This window comes from Apteryx rowi, unplaced genomic scaffold (assembly GCF_003343035.1).
Source record: "Apteryx rowi isolate R43461 unplaced genomic scaffold, aptRow1 scaffold_3, whole genome shotgun sequence".
In the NCBI taxonomy this organism is placed as follows: domain Eukaryota; kingdom Metazoa; phylum Chordata; class Aves; order Apterygiformes; family Apterygidae; genus Apteryx; species Apteryx rowi.
Genome location: NW_020449418.1, coordinates 6,947,255 through 6,973,413, shown reverse-complemented (window position 1 = coordinate 6,973,413; position 26,159 = coordinate 6,947,255). Strand labels below are relative to the sequence as shown.

General features: G+C 44.3%; 1 protein-coding gene across 2 annotated transcripts in view; it reads left to right on the top strand.

Moving 5' to 3' along the window:
* The window catches only part of SUFU (SUFU negative regulator of hedgehog signaling), a 95,190-nt gene that overhangs the window by 51,378 nt on the left and 17,653 nt on the right, over window positions 1-26,159 (top strand). Inside the window, exons 4-9 of one of the 2 annotated variants that reach the window (XM_026069729.1) lie at window positions 2,175-2,317; window positions 4,727-4,812; window positions 6,954-7,026; window positions 11,762-11,918; window positions 13,420-13,531; window positions 24,775-24,909. In XM_026069729.1, the coding sequence (XP_025925514.1) occupies window positions 2,175-2,317; window positions 4,727-4,812; window positions 6,954-7,026; window positions 11,762-11,918; window positions 13,420-13,531; window positions 24,775-24,909 (706 nt within the window). The remainder of the gene's footprint in view (window positions 1-2,174; window positions 2,318-4,726; window positions 4,813-6,953; window positions 7,027-11,761; window positions 11,919-13,419; window positions 13,532-24,774; window positions 24,910-26,159) is intronic. The other variant, XM_026069730.1, reaches the window with a different exon arrangement.

Here is a 26,159-nt window from a genome sequence, read left to right as displayed (position 1 = left end):
ATCATTTAAAAAAAAATTAATCGGCCACATTTTGGTTAACCTGGAAAATATCAGCAAGATCTCTTGCAAAATTGTAAGTGTTGTTTATTTCTTTAATCAAATTCTGATGTAAGAAAACTTTTAAATCAAGTTTTTCATTTATGTCTGCCTATATGTCCAACTTTGAAAGTAGAGAGTGCAAGAGCTATGTGCTGAACCACTCCTTCCAGTCACAGAGCTTGAAAGCGTGTAATTTATTGTACATAAYGGTAACCTCTTTTTTCTAAGCAGCTTGCACTTGCTGATTTCTCTCTTTCCTAGTTCTAACTAAGGAAAACATTCCCTTCCTTATCACAACACTTCTMCTCCATGCCTTGTTCTTCAGGCCAAGTTGCTTACAGTGTTGGGAGTTTATTTTAATTCTTACTTTGTCTAATGAGCTCTCCAAGAAATACATCTGCAAAAATATGTATGAATGTTCAAATAAACACCAATGGGGACACCTGGTGGAGAAACTACGAGTTGCCCACAACACCCTGAATTAAAGTCATGAACATGTAACCATGAATTAGCTATCAGTGTGATGATCTTTAAGCATTTTTAACCACAGCAATTGCAAGATAACTCTGGTTAGCTTARCACTCTGCCACTGATGGCTCATTTGAAGCATCCTGCACTTGCTGCTGGCCAAGAGTACGTGCACGGAGTTGTCACAGTGCTGGTGAACAGTGACTGGTGCGTAAGCACCCGCTTCCCAGTTTCTGTTGTTRCTTAATGTGACTGGGGACAAAGCTGCAATTGCTGACAAATGCTAATTCTCTTTTGCTGCTGCAGAAGCTGCCATGCCCAATTCAAGAATTCTCAGATAAGCGCTRTGGATACTTGCTTAAGAGATGTCCTGTTCACAGATGTATTTGGAAGGTAGCTGGGAAGGTTAGGTGAAAAGCCAGGAAGATGTCTGCTCATAGCTGAGAGGCAGAGGAGAAGCCAGACCAGACAGCACCCTGTCTTTGAATGGTTCCTGCTCTACGTCACATGAGATACCCCAGTCTCAAGTGCCCAGTTCATCCCTGGGGCACCACACCTACATTAGAGGGCAGAATTTGGTTTCTAGGCTGTTTATTTGTATGTACTATAAAAACTCTATTCAGAATGGGACAAGCACAAGACCAAGYGCGAGGCAATCAAATGGGCAGCATTTTTGTACATGTGCTCTTGGAACTGTGTACAAGTGGCCCCTGCTTTAACTGGAAAGAAAATGCTCATGGTTGATTGTTTCACTTCTAGTTGTTCAGAAAACAAGCATTACCCTTCCTTGTGACAAGGCAGCAACATATGAATGGGTTCTGGTGTGCCTTCTGGCAGGCACCAGCTACTGAGCATGGGACTCTCTGTTTTCTTTCTCTTTCTAAGCAGGAGAGGAGGAGAAGAAAAATTCTTATGGTCATGAAGAAAGAAGAATAATTTCTGGCCGTTTGTTTTGATGCAGTCCATTCTGACATAGAGTGAAATTTATATAGCCTACTGGTTTTCTCATTGTTTGGGAAAGAAGGAATATATTAATTATAATTCTGTACCAGAGCTGCCAGACAATTGGAAGAGAAAGTGACTTTGACTTAGACTGTCACAAGTTGGGCAGCAAACTGTGGATTTTTATTAGATATAACAGAGTATTATTTGTGTTTAATTCGCATTTCAGAATGTTTTCTCTGTGGCAAATCAGAGTTGCAAATTAAGTATGAACTGCTGTTCCATAAGCATCCAGTATGGCCAGCTGACTATCTATGCCCTCGCACAAAATGAGAATAATAATAAATGAGAGACTAATTTTATTTGTTTGTATTCCTGTGTTGGGATTAATATCAAAACCAGCGCACTATTTTTTTGCTACAGGACTGTGACTCAAGATCAGGCAGTTTTAAATTTGGTGCTTGAATTCAGATGCCTCAACCAGATGCTTTTCCTTCCTCAGGATTGGGTGCTCCAGCTGTCTGACACTCAGCAGAGCTGGCTAGAGGCAGTCACTTTGAATAGCAGCAAGGGACTGTCCGGGGCCTGACCAGAGGTCCCTGTCTGACAGTGGCCAAGAGTAGATGCTTACAGAAGGAATATGAGACCTGAACAAGTCCCTGGTTTATTCTTCCAGCTTCTGGCAGATTGTAATCACTAAATATTTTTTATTTTCCTCCTTGCAGAAAACACCTTCTGTAGCGGTGACCATGTATCGTGGCACAGCCCTTTGGACAACAGTGAATCTAGAATCCAGCATATGTTGTTGACAGAAGACCCGCAGATGCAGCCAGTGCAAACTCCTTTTGGGGTTGTTACTTTCCTACAGGTACGGCACAGTAGCGGGGGCTCTGATGGTCACCTCTTGGTTATGGAGTGGAGCTGACATTACATTTTATTTAGTTTTGATAAATAACATGGTCTTTCAGGACTTGCTGTCAAATGCTTATTCCCCTGTTTTCCACTTTTCTTCCTGCTTTGATTACAATGGATCTCATCCTTGAGTCATTCCTTTGGTGGTGTTCAGTAAGGATGTTACTGGTAATGAGCCATGGCACGCACAGTTTTCGTGGTAGAGGCCTGTCTGATGGAGAGAAGTTTGACACCCTGAAACAGACCCAGAGTTGAATGTTGCATATTACTGCTCTGAAATTTCAAAAACCAACATAGGGAAAAAGACTCAGAGAAACAGTTTTTAAAAGATTATTCAGAGCTAAATTCAAATTCATGCTATGGCAGTATTAATAAGTGATCCAGTGGTTTGAGGTCCAGGCAGAGAGGTGCTTGGAGTAGGACTCAGACTTGCTTTCGCATCATTTAATGGCTGAACTATAGCCTGTAGCATTGGCACAAGGATTCTTTAGAGTCTGAGTGAATTCACCTGTATTGATCTACTGTTTAAGAAAGGTTCAGGTTTGCTTTGCAGAAGAAACATTAAAAAAATCCCTTGCCTGTTAACCCCACATCTGGAGCTGTTTAGGCCAACTGCTGATTTCTCCCTGCCCCATGAAAAAGCTTCTTTGATGTGGGAAGATGCAAGTATCTGTATTTTACAATTTAAGCTTCAGGTTGCTCCCATTTGTCCCTGGCTCTGGTTGCAACAAGTGATTATGAGCAGGAGTGAGGGGAAGCTCCGTTATCACAGACCTGCACAAGGCAAYTGCCATGCAGGGGAAGAGGCTTTTCTGAATCTTCTGGCGTGCCCGAAAGCCTGTGCTTTATCAACAGGAAAGAGAGAGATGTGGGTTAATCAGTAAAAGGTGAGTTGTGGGGTCTGGAAGCAGAGAGAGAAAGCAAAGCTAAGCAGGGCAATTCCTGGCTGGCCCCCAGTGAGTGCTGCGTTAGTCCCCATCTCTTCTTTAGTGCCCAGCTGTTCCGGATTGAAGGACAGTCAACTTGTTGCATCCTGAGGCTCTTGGCCTCTCATCATCTTCACAGCGCATACGGTTGACTTATTTTTCCGCTTTGTTTGTTTGTTTGCTCGTTGTTATGGATTTATTTTGACCCATGAGGATAAATGATTGCAAAAAGAAAGGAGCGAACACAAAATAATTTCCTGTTTAGAGTCTTGCTGTTTGTATGTAATTAGTGAGTAAAGGCCCAGGGAGGGATGTGCTGAAGTGAGGGTGATTCAGGCTGTTTGCTGAGGAAGCCTGGTGGATGGGTGGGGTGAAGTGTCGGTTCCAAGGGCTGGGTCCTGAGAAAGAGCTCTCTGCAAGGGACAGGCGGCAGGGTGTGCAGGACTAGGTGCATGCTGATGTTGATGGTTTTCCACACAGATCTCTATCAGTGCAGATATATGCTTGTAGCAAAGGCACATCAAGCACTTCTGCTTACTGCTCTTCAGAATTTAGTTTCCAGTTTTCTTTTCTGATAAAGCACTAGCTGCACAAATTTTGACCAAAAATTCAATGTTGTTGCAAAAGGCTTAGGCTCTTGAGAGAGAAAATAAAAAATAATTTCTCATCCCAAGGGGTGAATCATTGTTCTCCAAGGCACAAGCCAGCAGTTGGTGGATCAGGAAGAAACTGCCTTTCTCTATCAACTAAAGAGTGTTTTGCCCCTTCGTTTGAGGTGGCTATCTCAGCTGCTGTGAGAGGGACATCTGGTATTGCTCAGTGTGGCAGTTCCCACCCTGAAAGGCAAACACATCCTGCCTTGGACAGGAAGGTAGATGTCTGCAGTTGCCTGCAGTGAAGAGTGGGTTATGTGATGTGTAAGCAACTCTGTAGTGCTGGATAAGATTTAACCAGTCAGCAAACTGAATTGGTCAAGGATTTATAAGCACCAAAGCATTCCTTTGTGGCAGTAGGTCCTTTGCCTAATTGAAGTTGCTGACGTAGTGTCGCATTTGCTCCTAGCAATTGGCTAACAGAGCGTGTGCTCAGACCCTAACGTGCGCTGCCTTGGTCTGTCTTGTGTTGACTGAAGTGCAGGAATGGCCTAGTGGATCTTTGGTAARCTCTGATTTTTCACCGGGCCCTTCTCATAGTTAAATCCACATGCTCCATGCAAGATCTGAATGTTACATGCCTGGGCCACCTTACGTGATGTGGGCAGAGGGTATAAGGAGCTGAAGAATCTCTCTGTTGTCTCAAGCTCCATTCTGATATAGTTAGTTTAAAAGAATGGTGCTTCCCTGTATCTCCAGTTTGATCTAGGAGCACATGGCACATTTTCTCTATGGTTCTTGCACTGTTTCCATGCTATTTAGTATCTCTGGTTTTATTTATTCCAGATCGTTGGGGTTTGCACTGAGGAACTGCATGCCGCTCAGCAGTGGAATGGGCAAGGGATCTTGGAACTGCTTCGGACTGTGCCTGTGTAAGTGTTGCTTAGTTTGTACAGCCCCATATAGAATAGAGAAAACTGTCTGAAAGCTTGTACAGCCCCGTATAGTAGTGCATTCTGAGAGAGAACAATTAAGTTGTGTGGGTTTTTTTATTAACAGTATTTAACTTGTTGATGAAACTTATTTAATCTTGTGCTTTAGCAGGAGATGGGAATTCATTGCAATTCTTTTCTCATGTGCAGACATTTAGATGGCAAATGAATGCATGTGAAAGTCAACATGTTCTGGGTGGAACAGAATGACCTCTTGAAAGCTTAATTTCCTTCCTCTTGTGCATGCAGCATTTTCTCATTGGTTCTTCCTGGAAGAAGCAGGGTAACTGTTACTGGTTGTCCTCTCTATGTAGTCCATAATAAAGAAGGTGGAAGGTCTGACTTAAAAAGCCTAGTAAAGCTTGGATATTGTCTGAAAGTGAGAAAATCATGGCAAACTCGAGGAGGAGGAGTGTTCATGCTAGTGAAGTTCGTTCTGTTATTTCTCCATTGTAATGTTGGATCAAGGAGGAGAAAGACTTCAAATGTTACATGATATGTTGATGCCTTATTTGCTGCCAGGGTTGCAGCTAAACCTTTTTTTGCTTGCAGGTGTTTTGTTTGAATGTTTTCCTCTCCTATTTAGAGGAGGTTATTGCAGTATGATAGTAGCTCGAAAAATTTTAAATAAAATGGTTTTGAGCATGTGCTCCTCAGCACCATAGCCCACTCTCTGGTCCCACAGTGGACTTTTATTTCAGCCTTGATTTTTTTTTTTTTTTTTTTTTTTTGTTGAGAGAGAGTCCAGCCTTTGCTTCTGGTTTTCTTGAACTTCTCAAATTTCTTCTGAATCTTTCTCCTCTAAGGCACAAGTGCAGATAGTTCATGAGGATGCCCTAGAGAAGAGAGAATCTGTGCAGCTGCAAACTTTGTTTCTGGGACCTCAAGGCAATAAACACTGCCTGCAGCCTCTCTGGTTCCTCTTAAGTCTATGCAGATTTGCTACCCTCCTCACTGTGTTCTCCTGTTCTGTTTTGGGGAAAGTACTGCTTTTGTGCTGTGGTACAAGCACCTTTCCAAGGGTAAAATGAAACCCAAATATGCTGCAAACTACTGAGCTGCTGATGTGGTGTCAGGGTGAAAGTCTCTTGCATCCCAGGCGAGGAACTGAAGCAGGTGGCACCTCTGCAGTTAACAATTAACAGCTTCCAAAGTGATGTGAAAAAAGAGTGGCTATCAATGCATCTGAGGAGTTATAAAATATTAACTTTAAATGCTCTGACTGCAAGTGCTTTAAGAGACTGTAACACAGATAAGGCCAGAGGAGGGGGCTTTTGACTGCAATAACGAAGTATTTAACGTAAAAGTGAAATTTTTATGGCAATTCCAGAAGACTTCAATCAGATTTTATTTCAAATGAAAAGCACCCTCTAAAACTGATTTCTGCAGTTTGTGTGCATTGTAACCTAAATTAAAGTCCTGAGTTTATCTTCTTAGTAATGTTTTCTATCACCTTTGTTAGGAAACATCTTGACCCTTCCAACTTTTACTGCTAATGAAAACAGATTTTTCTGAACCATCTGAGCACGCAGCCATTAAGTACCAACCAGGCAAAACGTCTGTTGTGAGGATATTAATCAAAGCAATAAGCTTTTCATGGTACTGAACATGACTGCTGATATCAGCAGAAAGCAAAGCCCCATTGGGACCCTGCTGCATCTTTAGATGTGTAATGGAGGTAGTAAATCTCGGCCCCAGGCCTTGCTTGCCTTTCCTAGGCCCAGGTTGTGCTGGACTTCTCTGTCCCAATTCAGAGTTGCCTACTAAGAATAAAATGCAGTTCAGTCTTGTAGGAGTGAGAGGGTCCACCCAGGGGATAGCCTGAGCCGATCTTGACTGTGTTGCAAGACTTGGTGGTGCCAGGCACTAGGCAGATAACAGTCAGGGCATGGATGGCTTTCGTTATGTAAAAATGTAAAGGCTAAATGGGTGCTATGGGATATATATGTGGCGTGGAGGGGCTTCTAGGCTTTTTTAAAACTGTCTTGTKCCTCCTCCAAGTACAGGTCCACCCTGGGGACTCCATCTGGAGAGTACTAGATAAAGTCCTTGTTTGGTTCATTACCTTTCTTTCTTTGTAGAGCTGGCGGCCCGTGGTTAATAACAGATATGCGAAGAGGAGAGACAATATTTGAGATTGACCCACATCTGCAAGTATGTCTTTAGTTAATAAAATGTCATGTCTTCTGTAGTAGCCAGGAGAAATTGGTTTAATGGTATTAACGCAGTTCTATTACTTTCTGTAAACATACTGTGATCTTCCCAACGTGTTTGCAATTATCCCAGAGCTGTCTTAAGACTCCTTTTGCCCTCTCAGAGGTGGTTCTGATGTTCAGGCTTGCACATGTCTAGGCCCAGGTGCATGGCAGCTCTAGGAAAAAAATTTAGAGAAGGGGGACCAGGAGAGCAGTCTCATACATGAGACAAATTAGTAAGACTTGGATTGCTTGTTTTGGAAAGGAGGGGGGAAAAAAGAAGATATAAGCATATAGAATCGTACATGATTGAGAGAAGATAGATCAGGAACTTGCTTCTTCATTTTATATGCAAATATAAGGAGATATGACATGCAGAAAATTCAAAACCTACTAAAGTAATATTTTTTCACAGATATGACAGTGTAACTTATTCCTCTAGGAAGTCACTTGAGGCCAAGTAGTTTAATCTGAAAAAGAATGGGAAGCCAAGAGTATCTCATACAGTTATCATTAATAATGCATTCAGGAAGATATATTAAACTTTCTGCTTCAGAGTTCAAATTAATTTCTAAAGTTAAAAGATAAGAATAGGACCTGTATGGGAGCAGGGGGAGGTTACCGTCCCATGGCCTACGGCTGATTTACATGTTTGACAGACAGTTCTGCATCCCTGCAGCAGAGACACGATACTGAAGTAGATGGGTCCCAAGCAAATCCAGTGTCATGCTGACCTTGTTTCAGTGAATCACTGAGAATTTTCCTTTAACAGAGAATTTACAGCTTAGCCTGGTAGGGCATGTGCGTATGTGCACGTTTTATACAAGCTATTGCATTTGCTTATGGCCTGTGTGTCTGTATCTGATTAGCCTTAGTTGCCTCACAAGATTTTTTGTTTTGAAAGCTTAATAATAAAGCCAAATTCTACTTTTACTGTTTTTAGGGATTCATTCATCTAAAATAACAACCCCAATCTGAGAGAGAAAAAAATGTTCCACAAATGTCCCACAGTGTGGGTGCTAATACATCTAAGTTTTTTTTAATTTTCAGGCTCTTGCAAATTTTGCCCGTGTGCCCTCTCCCCTCCTGGAGGGTGTTTGTCTGTTCTCTACGCACTGGTGATTCCTAATGATAACAGGGTTTTCTTCAATTTACTGTAAATGAAAAGTAGCTCAGCTTACTGGAATCTGAGTCAGCCAAGGCAAGTTAAGGCAAGTAGAAAAGTACTTCTCCCTCACTAGTGTGTCCTGCCACTGAAGGCTGTTATGTCTGTGGTCTTTCCGGACTTCCTCACGTCGAAAACATTCCTGTTTCTGTTCTCTCTTGCCCTTCTCGCAGTGAGTATGTGCAGGTTTGTGTGTGCCTCCTTTCTGCTGCGCGGCCACCGAAGGCAGACTGTGAGGGAGACCCAGGGCAGAAGCTTCTTCTGCGGTGCCGAGTCCCGGGAAGAGGCTCTGCGAAGTGCCAGGAGCAAGGCTGTGCCAGCCCGGGTTCAGCCCTCGTTGCGGGCCTTCCGCCCTGAATTAGGGGGCAAAGGATAAAGTGGCTTTCACGCAGTTTTTTCTTAGTGGTGTTACTGGGTGCCCGTGAGCTGAAAGGCACCACTGGAGGATAGGTGGAGGCGAGGGAGGGAGAAGGGAGAGAAAACGGATAACTTTCCAGGGAGCCGGCGCGCACGTTGCCTGCCTGGGAAGCGGGCAGAGCTTGTTTTGAGACTGCATTGTTTCTTGTGGGAATTGGTCGAGGCCTAAGCCCAGCCCTGGCAGCAGCAGCTGTACTTTCTGTTCGAAGTCKCTGAGAACGGCTCCCAACTAAGACGTCATCCCAGGATGTCAGCAATTAACGCTGTGGCAACGCTGGCTGGTTTCTGTTCGGCCAGGCTTCCCTGTAGGCTATTCAGATTTCCCTGGCAGGACTGTCAAACAGTCCCCCTTGGGCCCTAGCTCTGCACTGATTCTCAGTGCTTTGCTTCTGTCTTAGCAGATAGAAGAGAATAAAGCCGATTTGAATTTCCTGAGTTGTGGTTGCTGCTCTGCGGGTCACGCTGCAGTGCTCTGGCTCATTTAGAAAGGGATCAATGACTTAGAAGAGCCTCAGAGCATCCCTCCCACATGCTGAGAGGAAAATRGGACAGAAACATCCTTTCTTTGAGGAAGGAAAAAGCTGAACCTCCTTTGCCCTGGGCTCCTCCAGCCTCCTGCTCAGGCGGCCCTTTCGGGGAGGAAGAACGGCCCCTTGGACCAGGCACATCTTTACTGGCCAAAGATGGGGTAACACTGTGCATCACCCTAACTGAGAGCCTGTGGGGTTTTTCTGTTTTTTTCCCCCCCTCCTTTAGCATCAACACTTGCAAATGTTATAAAACAGGCATGCAAATTAGGCTGCCTTAGGCCAGCTCATTTCCMTCAGTTCCCCCTTGATCTCCAAGAGATGCCAACAGAGTAGCACTTCTTCCCCTAAGGAAGTGCTCTGCAAACCAGCTGAGATGCAGATGATGAGCTACAGAGCCTTTCCCCTTCCCTTAGCTTCTGTGTCCCGTCTGGGGGCACTAACTGTGTCTGAGCGGGGCCCCTGGCTGTGCTCATGGAGAAGCGCTTCCCATGACAGCCTTTGTCCAGCTGGAGGCCTCGGGGCCCTCTGGGCTCTTCTTCTACCTCCTCAAGGGCAAGTTTGGCTCTCCCGTGCTTCCCTAGTCACTGGAATGAAAAATAAGCATGCTGGCAAGCCAAAGCTCCCTATCCTCGCACCAGCTAATTTCGGTCCTCACAGAGCACTGTGGGAGCTCCCTAAGGGGCCACGTGGTAGAGCATCATTTGCGTATGTAGGATCGGATGTATTTTTTTTCACAACTTCTATTTCTGGGCGGAACAGCTCATTTTATATTTAGGATATAACAAAAGAAAATTACTGCGGATTTATTTCTCAGATTCTCCCATTACTTTTTCCCAGAAGCCAGTTTTCCATGACACTGGAGGAAGATGCCGGCATGTGGTAGCTGCCTTCCAGGGAGAGAAGCAGCAGGAAGGCAGTTTCTTGAGTGCTTCAGTCTATCTAAGCCAGGATTGCTGTGGTCCTACCCTTAGCTGCAGGCTTCTGCATGATGCCGTGGGCCAGGGAGACAGTTCAGGGAGGTGATCCAGCTGAAAAAAAAAACATTTGGCTTGGGGGAAGGAGTAGGAGCACATGGGGGAGGGTGGGACTGCAGCCACTGTGAATTAGATCAGCTTAAACTGCAGCGCAACCACACCCCAAGTCCTTGTGCTTATCTCTGAGCTGCTCAAATCCTCTCTTGAATGGTCGCAAGAACAGGCAATGCTCTGTATAGGGTACAGCGTATTTAGCTGGGCAGGGGGAGGAGTGCATGRGGGTTTTAGTATGGAAACTGCTTCTTAGGGAGCAGAGCACTGAATGCTCCCACGGTCTCTTGACTTCAGTGGCAAGGTCAAACCGGARGGTAGGAATAATGAGCGAGATCGGCTCCTGTTGTGTGTAACACGCAGAGAACTGCTCTGCTCTTCCCTCAAATCTTCAAAGTCTGCCTTGCGTCCTGCGGAAGTTATCACATATTTTGAGGTGACCCAGATGTATGTAGTGAGATGGAGATCTTGCTAGTGCCACTGATTGGTACTAGAAGTGACACTCCTTCTGAAGAGGGGAAAATGAGCCTGATTTATTCAGTGCCAGCTGAGAGGTAACAGCGTTAAGAGCAGCCCTTCCCCTCTGTAACTCRGCTCTAAGTTTGTCCAGCTCAACATTACCCCCTTGTGGGAAATAGGTGGAAATTCAGACTAATGCCTGTTCCCATTAGCAGGTAGGAGTCCTTTGGAAGTTTTGGCTGCAGCTTAAGGCAGAGGCTTGCTGGCAGCAAATGCATGTGTCCTTGAAAAAATGCCTGGTGTCTAAGACTATCCAGCTGCATGCTGTTTGTGTGCAACACCTTCCTAGATCCAAACAGTGGTTACATGCTTGGAAATCCCAACTTGCAAGGGATGGAGTTTGTGTATTTGGCCAATAGAGAAAGCTGTGCAAAAGCTTTGACATCTGCACACGGATCTTATGTCTCCCTTGCACATTTGTACTTGACTGAACACACCAACATATTGAAAAGCAGTAGTTGTCTGGTCGKTTTGCAAATAATGAACTCTTGTGAAGAGTGAGCCACTCTGTGAGCTATTTTTATTCTGGGACTCCTTGGTAAGCTTGGAAAGGGATCTTACATTTAGTTATTCAAGAGTCTATCACTGACATAAAACAGGTAGACTGCCAAGCTGTGCTTCATAGAGGAGCATACGCTGTAGTGTCATAAATGCTTCAAGTTGGTGTAAGCTGGAGCTGACACTGAACAAAGCAGCCCTGCATGCGCCAGGCCACTCATTTCCACCTCTGTCTTTCCCTGCTTTGTGCCAGCAATGACCATGCAATGAAACAGTGGAGATGGGATAGGAATTCAAACCAACCTGCTACCAAAAAATGGTTTGGTCCAGTTCAGATCAGCTCCCTAACTTAGCTCAATGTGCAACCACCCATAGCGGGCTGATCAGGATGGCGGTGCAGAGAGTGGAAACRGGCGGCAGAGGAGGGACACGTAAGGGCTGCTGAAGGCAGCTGAGCTGATGCTGCCCTAGAGCCGGAGGGCTTCCAGCTCACATCCAAGCCACACCCAAAAAAGTCTTGGGGTTTTGGATCTTTTCAAGCAGGAGAGAGTCGACAAAGGAATTGAGACAGATGGCTCAAACCTGAGCGGCGTGAGTGCCAAGTGTGCCTGGGATGATCTCAGCCGGCCCCCGGAGGATGATGAAGACAGCAGGAGCATTTGCATTGGAAGCCAGCCACGGCGGCTGTCCGGGAAAGGTGAGAAGTCCTGCGCTGGCCTTTGGGCCCGCTCTCTGGTGGGTCTGGGCAGCGGGCTGAGAGTCATGCATCACYGTGGGATGCATAACAACCACCCCATTTACGGGAAGGCTCAGTGTGTCTCAGGGGGGTGGAATGAATTTTGGTATGGCCTCTTCAAGGCAGATGGGAGGGGTAGGGGGAGAGAGAGAGAAATCTTTGCATTGTTTTGTCTGAATTTATCTTCCAGTTTTTAGGCTATTCCTAATCTAAATCTCCAAAGTTAGAGAGCTCTGGTTGAAACCAGGACCTTAAGTACCTGCAAGGTGGAGCAACTGCATTTTTCCAGGCCATGTTTCCTTTTTAACATTGTCACTTCCCTGGTGTCAAGTTGGACTGACACTGCATGTTGCTGTAGCTGAACTCAAGTGATACTTGCAAATACGTAACTCTGGAAAGAAGAAATTGAGTACAGTGGAGTTCCCCTTTACAGTGAGGTGCCATCTCAGGCTGCAGATGTCACAGCCATTAAGCACACTTGAAATTACGCATGTTAGCTTTCAAACTGGTCAAGTAATGTAAAATTTAAGGGTTTGAGATTTCCAGAAATTAATGATGGTTTCCATAGGAATGATATCTTGCTTGTTTTTTGATTCCATAGTTAAAAAATAAATAAATAAATGCATGTARCAGTCCATCTGGCTTCTGCACAAATATTTTGAACTGCAATGGATCTAAAAAGACTACACACTGTTCTCCCCAAGCCCCACAAATGAAAAGCCTGAGACAGATCTACACAGTGATATTTGCCCGTCCTTCAGATGATTCTGAAATAGCTTGGATATTTTGTTCTGCACCTGATTCTCACATTTCTCAAAAAASACGAGAAAATGTCTAAGAAAGCTGGGGTATGAACATCCTTTTAAAGTATTTGGCCACTAGGCATTACAGGAAAACGAAGAAGTAGAAAGACTGCATTCGAACTGCATAATTTGCAGTTTATTTTCAAATGTCAGCTTGAGGATGAAGCTTACCCTGCATAAAATTCCTTTCTCTTGTGGATATTTTTGTAAATTAATTGACAGATTTGCAAAGCCAAGTGCAGAAACTCAGGGACCCTCTTGCACTAATTTGGTAAAGGAACAAACTCCTGTTATGCCTACTCCCATCACGAAAGCTGAAAGTGTCAGGAGGTTCTGCGAGAGCTGCAGAAGCAGCAAACACCTCATTTATGAAAGGAATACAAAACTACTCAGAATTTTCTCATCAGGAGGGTGTAGTGCAAAAGTTCCAGCTGTCCTTGCCTGACATAACATAGCAGCCCAAAACAACAGTGAAATAACTTCTAAGCTGCAAGAAGAGTCATTAGGAATTCAGCCTTGTTTTATCCCTTGATTTCTTTCTGAAGGGGAAGAGTTTGGATGAAGCACACAATAGAAACAGGCCGTTTAGGAAAAGCTGACACCTTCTTGTGTGATGCTTCTGGGGACAATAAATCACATTAAACAAATTCTCTTTGCAGATACGGAGCAAATCAGGGAGACTTTGCGGAGAGGGCTTGAGATTAACAGCAAACCTGTTCTACCTCCAATAAATGCACAAAGACAGAATGGGTTGAACCATGACCGAGCACCGTAAGTTTAATTCTGCACTCTCAGATGACAGGAGAAGGAAGACTAAAGACCTCAGAGTGAAAAACAAAGTTAAAGCTGGGTGGGAAAAAGACTTGACAGGGGAGAGGAAAGATAACAGCAAATACTTGCAAAGTGTAAGAATAGAGGGAAAAGAGTTGCTCAGGCTGGGTTAATAGGCTAATACTTAGGAGGGCAGATGTTGAGACTGATGTTGGGCAAACCTTGCTAATGCAGAGTGGCTCTGACTGTGTCCTAGGGGACTTGCYGCTCACAGTGCGGTGTTTGAGGTCAGACTGGACCGAGCCCTGTAAAATGTACTGGGTCAAACAGTGCCGTACTATCCAGAGAGCTAGGTGGAATAGAGCAGTGTTTGATATTTTTGCCCGAGTATTTTGTTTTCAAACTCATAATTACAAACCTTTTGGTTAAAATATTGTGGAGTGTTTTTTTTTGTTTTACTTTTTTAAGAAAAGGTGACTTTGATCTTGCCTAGCTCAAGTAGGCAAGTACTGGCACTAATCATATGCCAATACCACCCTGGTATCTTTTTGTCTACAGACTATAAATGGAGTAAAGTGGGACTAGGTGGCCCTGTAGATCTTGCCTCATTTGTAATTTTTGTCTTTGGTGAATCTATAGGCAATCACTTGCGGTCTCAGCCATTTGCTGTGTCTGCACTTCAGTTCTGTGGGTTTTTCCCCCTTCCCATCTTAGGCTATGTTTCARTTACTAGTAAAATCTATTCCCATCAATTATAATGTTTTCATCTAAATCTGAAGAAATCTAAACCTAAAGAAAATGCATGTGTCTCTGCTGCATTCTTTCATCTTGGTGTTTCTTTTGGTTTCCTAGTCTCCCATGAACACTTGAGCTTTCTTGTTCAAAGAGTAAAGATCATCAGGCTCCTTCCTGGAGTGCCAGGCAGGCCCAGCATCCTGCTCGGTTTCAGTTCCTCTGTTTCATTCTTGATTCAAGCATTCTATGAGAAAAATATTCCTGGTGCTTGGTTAGGACCCTGATGTTTGTTCTTGTTCCTTTTTTTGTGTAACTTCTGATTTGGCTGACTTATGAATATTTTTGARTTACCAAGTCCTTTGGGGAAGTATTATGTCAATTGCTGATGCAATGTACTAGTAAATAATGTGAGGTAGTGGTATTTTTCAAAAACATCTCAAATGGCCTTATTACTGCTTTAAGAATAATCTTATTTTTGCTATGTAATAATTGTATGGAGCTGGATTCTGACCTGACTCAGATTCTAAGTGGTATTTCTCCGCCTAAAGGTTGGTCCCACTGGAAAAATAAAATGGTACTGTGTGGTGTGCAAGAATCACACCCAGCCTTAGAAGGCTGAGGAGTATTGAACAGGGTTTCTCAGGGATGCTGGGCTCCTGCATGAATCTGCATACCCATTAAAAGCCCTGTGTTCACAGTGGTTTGGGGCAACCAGAAATATTTGGGGTGCTCATCAGGGCAGGGAGGCAGCTGCTGGGTAAGCTTTACTGCTGGGAGGCAGTCTTTGCTCAGATAAGAAAGCTTTATATTATCCAGGGTAAAGTAAACAGAGATATGCTCGAGATGGAGTGCTGAAATGTTAGCAGAGGTCAGAGATGGAACACACAAATATTTACCTGTGTTTTTAACGGTTCTGAGACAGAGAGGAAGGTAGGTCAAATTTGGAGCTTCGTATCTGTGTAGTGCCCTTTGTAGCAAATCTGTCCTACCTGTAGCAGCTGGGCACCCACCYTCCCTGAAGCTTTAATAGTAGGAATGGCAGGTTCCCAGTGTTTGTCTCCTAGAAGATCAATACATTGCTCTGAGGTCTATGGTTACCACTGTGGAAACTGATAGTTAGCCTGTTTCTCCATAATAGCAATTCAGTTAAGGAAAGGGAGTTACCAGACTGCTGTGTCTTGCCTGCAGTAAGTCTGGTGATAGCATCTGAGCAATAGAAGAGGTCTCAACTTAAACAGCAGTGTTTCCTGACACCTCCTTCCTCCGTACTTACTAACTAGTCAGAGTTTGGAAAAGGTCTTTTTCTTCTTTGTACAGTTGCTTTTTTTTCCCCTGATTCACACAGCAGATATAATGGAATTTGTTCAACAGCATGTCCTTACTGGGAGGAGTGGCTTGTGCTGGGAAGCGGTGTTTACTTGCAACCTCTAACTAACTTGTAGTTAAATCCGGCCTGATTGTTACCCTTGCTGTGGCTAACACTTACCAGTCCATGTTTTTTCCAGCCCAGTGTGGTATACACAGAGCAAAAGAGAATGATGAGCAAAGTTGGACAGCCTGCTGCTTGGTACATGAGCATGGTTTGGTGTTTCTCATCTCCCACTGCTGTAGAGGGAAGTAACTTAGAAGTTCAGCTTTTGAATGTAGTAGTGTATCTACATCCACAGTGCCTACAGGTACCTGTAGAGGCAAAGGCTAAGATATGAAAGGCACAAAACCTAGTATGGATATAGTGATTTTTGTAGGACTTGTAGGTGGGTGCCTGAGATGGAGGACAACTCTGCACATAGGTCTTGTCTTTTGGGTACTGTCTTTGCTTGGGCCTGGTAGAGCTGGGACTCTGTTCTGGCCTTCAGTGTAAATCTTGTGTAATCTAAGGCAAGTCATTTAGCTATTGAGCCTCAGTTCTGAATCTATAAAAATGGGACTAATAACAATGTCATCTTCTTGAGGCACCACAAGGATAAATATGTTAACGATTACRAGGTGCTGGCTGATGGGAGCCAGGCTTGTGTGTAATCATATCCTGCACTGTACACATCAGACCATAAAATATCAAACCCGTGGTTCATTGCAAGGGCCCTGTGAGTAACTGATGCATTAGGGGCTTCTCAGGAACTTCACAGAAGCGTTCTGTCGGGCCATGGCAAGTTGCTCCAAATCTGCTTTGCATAGGAAGCACTGCAGAACCCCAGGCCATCAAGTTTGCACCCAGCTGACGTTAGGACGTTCAGGTCTGACACAGGCTCTAATGGCTTCATGCAGAAGAGGAATGTGCTGTTTATTTACCATAGATTTGCAGCCACTGACTGCTTTCCTAGTAGCTCTCTTCCCTTTCTTTTATCCTAGCGCTGCCACCCACCCACAGTAATCTGTCAGGGTTTAGAGTAGACAACCTGTTCTGCATTCAGTGTCACAAAGTAACACCAGAAACACTCAAACTTTCTAATATTTATTTGTATAAAATTGTGGGGATCCATATAGACTTCCCTGTTTTTATGCAGTTACCATTTCAGCACTTATACAAAAGCCTCTGTTTGTTTGGTTGGTTGCAGATAGGGCTTAATTCAGTATTTTGGCTCCAGCAAAGCACATACTTGCATGTTAAGCATGCATATTACCAGTTGTTCGCTGTCCCAGAGTCCTAAAAAAGTTCCTTTGAGAAAAAGCTGGTTTCTGTCAAAACTCTGTTGGGCAGCTGAGCACTTTGATTCATTAGTGTTATTACTGTAGACTGTGTAGCCCTTTTTCTCCTAAGGATATGAATAAAAGCACTCTTAATGCTTGAAACTGCATTGGACATCTGTTTCTCAAAATGACTGTTAGCTCAGTTCATAAGCAGCCTTAAACCAGTTCGTATGCATTAAACAAAAGAACATGTAAATTAATCTTTGGAAACATGACTAATCATTTTGACCATAGGTAGCATAATACTCTTGATTACTACTTGGAAAAATGAGGTGTGTATGAATAGAAATGTACTTTATAGCAGCACATTATTTATTTTTTAGGACCCATCAGCTTGGTAGGTGCTATTCAGTCAGACAAAAACAGAAGGCTCCCAGKCTCCTGAACTGTGCAGATTCTGCCCCTGTTGGATACTGTTAGCTGTTATCAATAGGGAAAGTCTAGATGTCAGACTAAACACTGCTGCTGCTAAGATCTCAGTGGGCCGGGGACTCCAGATGTCAAAGATCAGTGACACTTGTGGAGTCTTGCTTAGTTCCCTGTTTAATTTCTTGATGTAATAAATTCTGGGGCTGAGTCTTTAATTGTCCCCAGCAATTAGTTCTCTGCTCTCCTGTGAGGTAGGTAAGCAGTATCTCCACTTCTGAGATGAGGACAGAGGAGTTAATTTGCCACAGTTGCAGTGAGAGCCAGAATTGGGATAGGGGAAGAATTCTAGACCTTTTCCACCCCTCAAAGGTCCCCTTGATCACACAGCGTTGCTGAAAGTGATGTTTTTCTGCCCCTTGGCTGACTYGGGCAGCTCTACTGCTCCTGTCTGCTGAGCCACAGAATAGAAACCTAGAGCTAGCAAACTGCATTACTGCATGAGTTGAAGGTAGAATTATCAGTAATTGCTACACTTCATTGAGCCAGGATTCAAGTAATGCCCACCCACATCCCCAGTGTCTCAGGTGACGTTTGAGTAGTAAAGAAAGGTCTCCCAAGCCTGTGTTACTTTGACAAAACACAATGCTTATCCAGCTTCTCTTTATCGTTTATATCTCTCCCTCTTCTTAAAAAGGATGAAGCAGTGTGGTTCAACAGGCAGCTCACACACAGTTCCCATATTTCTGTCTGGGATTTCCCAGATGACAGTGCGCATGAAGGTCCCCCAGGATCAGTGGTGAGCCGCTCACGCACAGTGGTCATTTGTGCAGGAACCCAGGACATGCCCAAATATCTAAGATCTCATCTGCATTCAATTTCCAGGCAGAAGAACAGGTTAAGTCTAGAGAACCCTGAACATATGGTAGCTCTGTGCCCGTGTGCTTAATTCTATCCAGCCCTGAACAATTTCCAGCTGTGTAGGGAAATATAAGCAGGTTCCTGGCAAATAGGCCAGGGAACAACCCTCCGGCAGGTGGGGCTGGCAGGACTGTCCTGGATGTGGCCTTTTGGTGCACTGCACACTGAGCATCTCAGGTTGTTGCCCTTCCTGTGTGGGAAAAGAGAGAAGTTGTGTCACTCCAGAAGTCCTCCTGGGATAACCCCAGACTGGCATCTAGTCTGCTCTAGTGCCAAGTTAGGAGTGGATGAATAACAGCACTACCGCTTGCAGGACTGGAGTCCACTCTGTGTAGTTCCTTTTACTTGATAAATAGGGCATGCTGATTTTTTTTCTTTCAGTAAATGCTTTGCRTAGCATTAGGTTAATGCAAATTAACAAGCTCCATCTGAGGAACATTTTTGAGGAAGCTCTTATGGTAATAGTGCAGGCGAGTCTGCACTTTGCTGCTTCCAGTTGCACTAGGTTTTGATTGCTGCTTTACTTGGGTGGAGGGAAACTGTTGTCTGTGTAGCTGGTTTCCTGTCTTCAGTTCTTGGAGGCAAACTTTTACATAAAGGGGAGCGTTTCAGTGTTCTCTGAAATTGTCTAGTTCTGGCTAGACTTTCCGATTCTGCAACCACTAAGCAGTAAGTTTCCAATCCAGTCCTGCTTATTTAGGCATACTCTCTCATCGAGACGCCATTCAGTGGTGTCTTGCTTGAGTGAGGAATGCTGTACGGGGGGAGGCAATATACTTCAGGGAGTGTCTCTCGGCATGAGGCTGAGTGCCGGGTGACAAGCCAGCGAACTAGGAAAGCAAATGTCTGGAAAACCAGTGTCGGTAGAAGTGCAGAGTGGTCACCATGCTAAGCTGCACTTCTGCATAGCTTTCCCCATCTGAGAATCCAAAAGTGCTTTGCAAACATTGACTTAATCCTTGCAGCACCCCTGCGTGGAAAAATGTCTCAGCTGGACAGACAGGGAACCTGATGCATAAAGGAGTTGTTTGACTTTGCCCATGAGTCTGCAGGGTGCCAGTGGCACAGCTTAAATCCCTCGATCCCAGTTCAGCTGTAGGTCTGGAACAGTCTGGCCCCTGCAAACACTGGAAAGCTGCATAATAACTACTGTCAAAGGGATATGTGAGTGGCAAGAAGATTGTTGCTGCTGGCATTGTCCTTGGAGCTCCTCTGTGCCAGGAAGTACACACAGTMCATTTTTGCTGTCCGGTTTAACCAGGACGATGAGCACCCAGATCTGAGCACTCGAGCTAGCTTTGCCTGAGCGTGATCACAGCAGGATCTGTGTAACAGTGTCCGCCCCATTTCTGCACTTGCCTCTGTGTGTCTCTGATGTGCCCTATAAGTCTGTGTGCCAAGGTGCTGCAGGGCTCTWTCCCACAACTGCTGGTTTGCCCTTCAGGGGAAGCTGTGGGAAAGATACAGGAAGATTGCTGGCACTTAAGTGATCTTTGACTGTATCTTCACTAAGGAATAAGGAAGTTTGAAATAGCCAGAGTTGCAGGGGGGGAAGACAAGTGGGCCAACATCTCTCTCTCTGCTGTGTAAGCTGGCACTAATTATTTGCATTTGCCAGCTCCTGGCACAGGGTTTTGTTCCTGGGAAGCAAGCAGTGACTGTAACTCAGGACAGAGGGGCAGTGGGCACCCACTCCTACAGAGTCCCTCTTGTGAACAGCTTCCAACAGCTTCTCCTCTGTGATTTCAGTACCTGGGAGGTAATTTGGAAATGCAGAGAAATCGTTCTCCGTGTCGGTGACAGAGCTTGGAAGGGAATTGAAGTCTGGTTCAGTAACAGATCCATGTTATCAAGCACTCTTGATCATAAAGCAAAATGCAAATGCAAGAATAAATAAGACCAGATTTCTTAATCCGATCAACCTGGTTATTCTTGAATCCCACAAAATAACTGCCATCGGGACTGCTTGAAAAGAGGCTGCCATAAACATGACTTATAAGGAGGGGACATACAAATTTTGCGCAACCCGGTGATTGCATTGGCGATTTTCCAGGATCCCCAAGGGCTGCTGCTAATTGGCATAAAATTAAGCAGGTTGCAGCCACCCTCATCCTTAATGCAAAGAGAGGGCCCTGAGGAGAGGCTACAGGTTCCAGCGTGTGGCTGCACCCATCAAGAAGGAGCACAGCGCACCGGGACGTGTAGTCTCCTCAGGCCCTTCCTCCCTGTTGACCAGAGGTCTGGGGAGGCTGCAGTCCACGTTTGACCACCCCTCTCACAGAAATCTTGCTTAAAAAGTCAAATATGATTTTGGTTAAGTTCAGGGGCTGTTAGTCTTCATTCACAAGATTTAAAACAAAACTAACAAACATCATTTCCTCCCTCTCCCCTCCACCCAGCAGCAGACTACTGGTAGAAACTGAAGCTGGAAAAAATAGTTGAAAGTCAGCTAAAGTCACCTTGGTAACTGCAGCAATACACTTGCCCAGAACAGGAGACATCAAACCCAACTACAAACAGCTTTAAAGAAACAAAAAGAATGTAATCATCTAAAGAATTAATCTGACAACTGCCCACGTTTACACCTCCCACAAGCTCCCAATCAGAGGGAAATGCGCTTTAATCTCCTCCAACTCCCCTCCAGTTTCACAAAACACTAGATGTGCAGTCCTTAAACTGGGGCATTTCCGGTATGCTGCTTCCATTTAAATCTACAGCCTTTCCTAATGCAGCAGCCCTGGCTTTTGCAGACTTGTTTTTTCTGGACACTGAGAAACATGAATTTTTTGTGTGGGTTGGATGAAGCATTAAATCTGGAATAGACAAAGTTTGCAACATTTTACATGGTAGTCAGCTAGATCTTAGTCATAACAAATAAAACTCCACCAGTTTTTGCTGCTGATTTATTTGGTGATGGGGTGGAGGAAGCAAAGGCTTGGGGGTAACTGACAGTCGTAAAATCAGAGATGTTAGTCTTAGAAAGCAAGCTTTTTCTAAATTTCCTTCTAAAGCTGAAAACTACAAGCTGTGGATGGCAGAATGTGTTATGACAGGAGCTTTTTATTAGTAACACTCTAGAAGTCCCATCGACCCTTCATCTGGGCCATCACCCTTTGGAAGTGTCTGTGTAGAAGGATTTCCATTTCCGGTGAAAGAATTTTAATGGGTCTTACAGAGTCCCTGTGTCATGATACGTGTTCCAGAGCCTGAAAGTCAGGGCCACTTTGTGACCTTCCTCGTGCACCTTCCAACTGAGCATCTCTGAGCACTTTACCAACTTTAAGCCTGTTAACATCCTTCACTCTGAAAACAGCTTAGGTGTTTTGCTCTGTTTTATTTTCATCAATTTACATGCCTCGGGATATAAAAGTAGTGGAGAAAGCAGTCCTCTCTGTGGATAGTGTGGGCCACCTTCTTTGCCTCAGCCACCACATGGATCCAACCAGTAGCCCACAAACTGGATTTGGGCAATGGGATGCTCATCTCCCGCTCTCTRCCTTTGCACCACAGAGAGCATGCCTGAGGGACGCTTGCAAAACTGCAGCAGGGCTCTTGCAAAACCACAGAACAAAGTGCTGTAGGGTTCCTTGCTGGGGAGGTGGGACTAGTCACCTCGGCTCCAAGGCTGAGATTGCAATTTCCATCAAGGCAGCAAAGTGGATGCTACAGCCTGACTCTAAGTAGAGAGCACTGTGACCTCTTGATATGTTGTGTCCAATCCACAACATGTCCAGAAGGGCCCAACACACAAAACTCTTGTTTAGAAAGGTGTAGCTGAGATAGAAGGTTATTTGGTTTCTGCTGTCACAGTTTCACCCTTAACTTCATGTAGCTGAAATTGTATGAGCTCCACCAAAGTGAAACAAGAAACWCAGAGACCGTGACTATTTTGGAAAAGTTTTGTGGAAAGGTTTAATAATTTCATGTCATTCAAAGTATTAACTACCATTTTGCTTCACTCCTTCACCTTTTTGACAGCAGGGCTGGTTACTTATTAATGTGAAGTCATAATTATTGACAGCCTTAAAGTCATGACAGTTCCATTTGATAGTTATACATTAGTCAACATCATCTCTTGAGCATGTAATGACAAACAGAATTTGCTGTTTTTAATAAGACTTAGAAAGCTTTGCCCCTTGCCTCCAGAATATTGTCGTCATTCCTATTATTGCATTAGCAACCGGAGGCTGTTTCCCCTCAGGACTGCGGCCCCATTGTGCTAGCAGCTGTACTGGCGAGCACGGGGGAAATCTGGAAACCCACCTTCTGCTCAGAGTTTGGAGCCCAGGATTTTAGGGAACTGTCCTCTGAAACGTGAAACTACAGCACTCATCGCCTGGGAAGCAGTGTTAGGGGACGTGCCCAGCACGCTTAGCCAATCGAGGTGAGAAGGACACGGTCTCTTGTCTGTAGCAATAACATTGCTGTATAACTCTTGATCTGCTCCGGGGTACGTAAACTCTGGAACTGCATTTAATGAGTGCAAGCTTATGGCCTGCATGAAAATCATGCGTTGCTAATGGCTGACCCTTTTGGTGGGGATTGATAATGAATGATTGGAAGCGGTAGACCACAGGCTGACTTTCCCACAGCTCACTGTGTATATAAGATCTGATAAGGAAGTTCAAGCAAAGCTTAGCTTAAGGTCAACTGATCATTAATCAACTGTGCACTTCTCAGGTAATCAGCCTGCAAAATGCTGGCCCAATGTACTCTTTCAAGGCCCCACCTACAAAGAGCTGTAAAATGTTTGCTGAACTAGATTAAACACAGTTTTAAGTGCCACCTATAGACTACAAAGCATGATGTGTCTTTGCTTCGGAGTTAACCCACCAGACTGACACTGTGCTGACTGTCATCCCATCAGCCCACCCCACACACAAGCAGTATCCTGATCTACTGTGCCTTTGCTGGGTCCGTTACTGCTTTTGTGCCTTCTTAAGGCAGAACCTGGGACATGCTCTGCAGTTTATTTTGCAGGGAGCTGAGCTGTTCTGATTTTCTTTCTTTCTTTTTTTTTTTTTTTTGTGCATGTATCTGTCCTGTGCATGCTCGATATTTGCAGGAAGGCATTGTAAGATAACAGCATGAAAAGGGTTTAGTTGGTATTCTCGTTTCAGAGTGGGCAGTTTACAAGTCCAGGTGAAAGGCCCACCTGGGACTTAGTGACTTGGCAGAGGCTGTTCTGGTTTGGAAGCCATGCTGAACTCTGTTCATATGTCTGCATGTGGTGGATGGGAGTAATTTTGGGACAATACCCATGCATAAAGTCAAGTGGCGATAAGGTAACAAATCAAAAAAGTCTTCTGAGGGTCATGCTGATTCTTTACGATTTTTTCCAGATATATGTTAGAGATGGATCCCATCTTGGGTGCAGGAAGGAGCCAGGCATGTTGCAGCCATGTTCACAAATGGAGCCATGGCCTGGTAGCCTTGTTTCATTTTGGTTTGTCTGACAAGATAAAACCATGTTATAATATGGCATTTTTTTCTCAACTCCTTCCTCCTTTCACTGTCCACCTCCTCTGGTGATTCTGTACTATAGAAACTATCTTAACAAAGTCTTGCCTCTGTTAAATTCACATGGATGACCAGGTCAGATAAATATAAACCATGTGTCAGACACGTCGCATTCATGGCATCCCCCAAAATCGTAGATTTGCTGAGCAAAAGGAACCGTGTCCTTCCTTCTTTATTCTGTACCATCAAACAAGGGGTCACACTGCTGCTCTTTGAACACATAAAATGTTTATGATGAAGTATTTTGAGATACACCTGTTTATCTGGAGGATTCTGTCTGGCAAAGTTCCTAATCATATAACAATGTAACCTTTAGTCATAGCTTCACAACATGCTGGCCTTGTAGAAATGAATAAATGAATAAGAAAGAAGGCCTACATTGTCTTAAAGCAGCCCCACTTCCTCCACAAAGGGAGAGCAATCTGCAGATGTCCTGCTCATCCCATGTAGATTTTGTATTGTGGCAGTTTCACTTGATGCTGGTGGAAGCAAAGGGTACTCAAAAGCTTTTGGCTGTGGAAAGAAATGATTTGGGAGGAATTCTAGGGATGCCTCATGACCTCAAAAGTATTCAAGCAAGGGCAAAAGAGACTGGACAACTCTTCTAAGCAGACCGTTGCCTAAAAATCCTGAAGATTAAGCACAAGAGTGAAGACACATCTGCTAAGTCTTCCAAGCCATTTTATAGTGCTTCAGACTCTGAGAGAGTGTAATTTTTCTCCAGTTTTTCACAGAAATATATTTCTTTTATTCTGGGAAGGCAAGCATCATGAGTATTCACCAATTCAGGTCCTAGGTCATCAAATTGAGGTAAAGAACTGCATGCTGGGACCTGTAGTCTGAGGGGACCTGCATCTCTGTAGCGGTTGGTGACAACTCAGATATGCCTTGATAGCAGTTTGCTCCTGTGTCCTTCAATTTTTGCACAACCACTCTGAATCACAGCAGAAATAGGCATGTGTTTTTTCACAGCACTGGAATCCTAAACATGGATCCTCTGTCTCTTCTCTTAGAAGCCGTAAGGACAGTTTAGAAAGTGAGAGCTCAGCAGCTATCATTCCTCATGAGCTAATCCGCACAAGGCAGCTGGAGAGCGTACACCTGAAATTCAACCAGGAGTCCGGAGCGCTGATTCCACTCTGTCTAAGGTGAGTGAAGCTGTCCTCCTCCTCCGCTCTGTGCTAACATGGCGCTTTGCCTTGTGGCAGTGTTTCGCCATACAGACGTGCATGCAAAGGATCTTTAAAGGCCAGAGCTGAGATATTTTGCCAAAACACATTAGAAACAGATGATGCTTTGCATGTGTGTTCATCATGGTAAGATTGTTTCTCATTCTTTTTATTTCCTCTAGTGTATTTTGAGTGCTGAAACAAGACAGAGTTTGTATGGGATTTTTTTTTATTAGTCTAACGCTGGCAAYTCTGTGATAAACAAGGGATGCGTTACCATATTCTGTCACAGAAATCCCTTAAGTTGTTAACTCTGGCTTGTGGACTTTAATACAAGTGTTTGTACAAAGCCTGTTTGCAGTCAGTTTCTGCAAGCAAGTGTGTTTTGTAGACAAACTCTGTCAGTTATGTTTGAAGGAACAAAACATTGTGTGCATGCTCTACACGTTATCTTTTGAAGGTTCAGGCTGCTCATACCACTATGAGTAACTTTTCTAGGTTTCCACAGTTTCAGTCAGCCCTATTTTTAAAAATACCTGTGACAAATGTTGTAGTCCTTAACACAAAGACGAACTGCGGGGTAGAGAAAAATGATTGCAGGCAACTGAGTTACTTTGGCTTAATGAGTTACACGCCTGTGGAGCCAGAGTTATCAACAGCAAGTACACACTGGCCTGTTGAGAAATCCAGTGCAATAGTTAACATGAACATACTTTATTTTGCATTACAAATGTGTGAGCAGTCTGCCCTGGTCACTTACCACAGTTCAGCTGACCAGCAATAACTCATCAAGCAACTGTGACTCAGTTGTTAGGCACCATATATCCTACCTGAAGTTTTTCCAGGTACGTACTGGAAGCAATGCATGCATGTCTCACAGAGACTCTGAGCATAAATACCAGAGTCATGATTTGCCTTGTGAAAAGCACTGAATGAAAAAAAGGTAAGTGATACTGTGATGGTCATGCACATACATCTTCTAGGCATTTTACTGAAATGCTTAAGTGGTACAGATTACATTTATCAAGTGCCAGGGCAATGGACTGCCGGGTGCTGTCGCTGTATATAAGTTTGGCCTCACTGATGAGCCTGCTTGGAAATCTGTTTTTACATTGCCATATGATGTGGAGTCTGGATTCTCTCCTGCCGTCTTCATCTCATTGAAAGGTTTGGCAGTTCCTGGCCTTATACACATCAGTGCCTCATCATGGGGACAGGTGTGCAGTGGG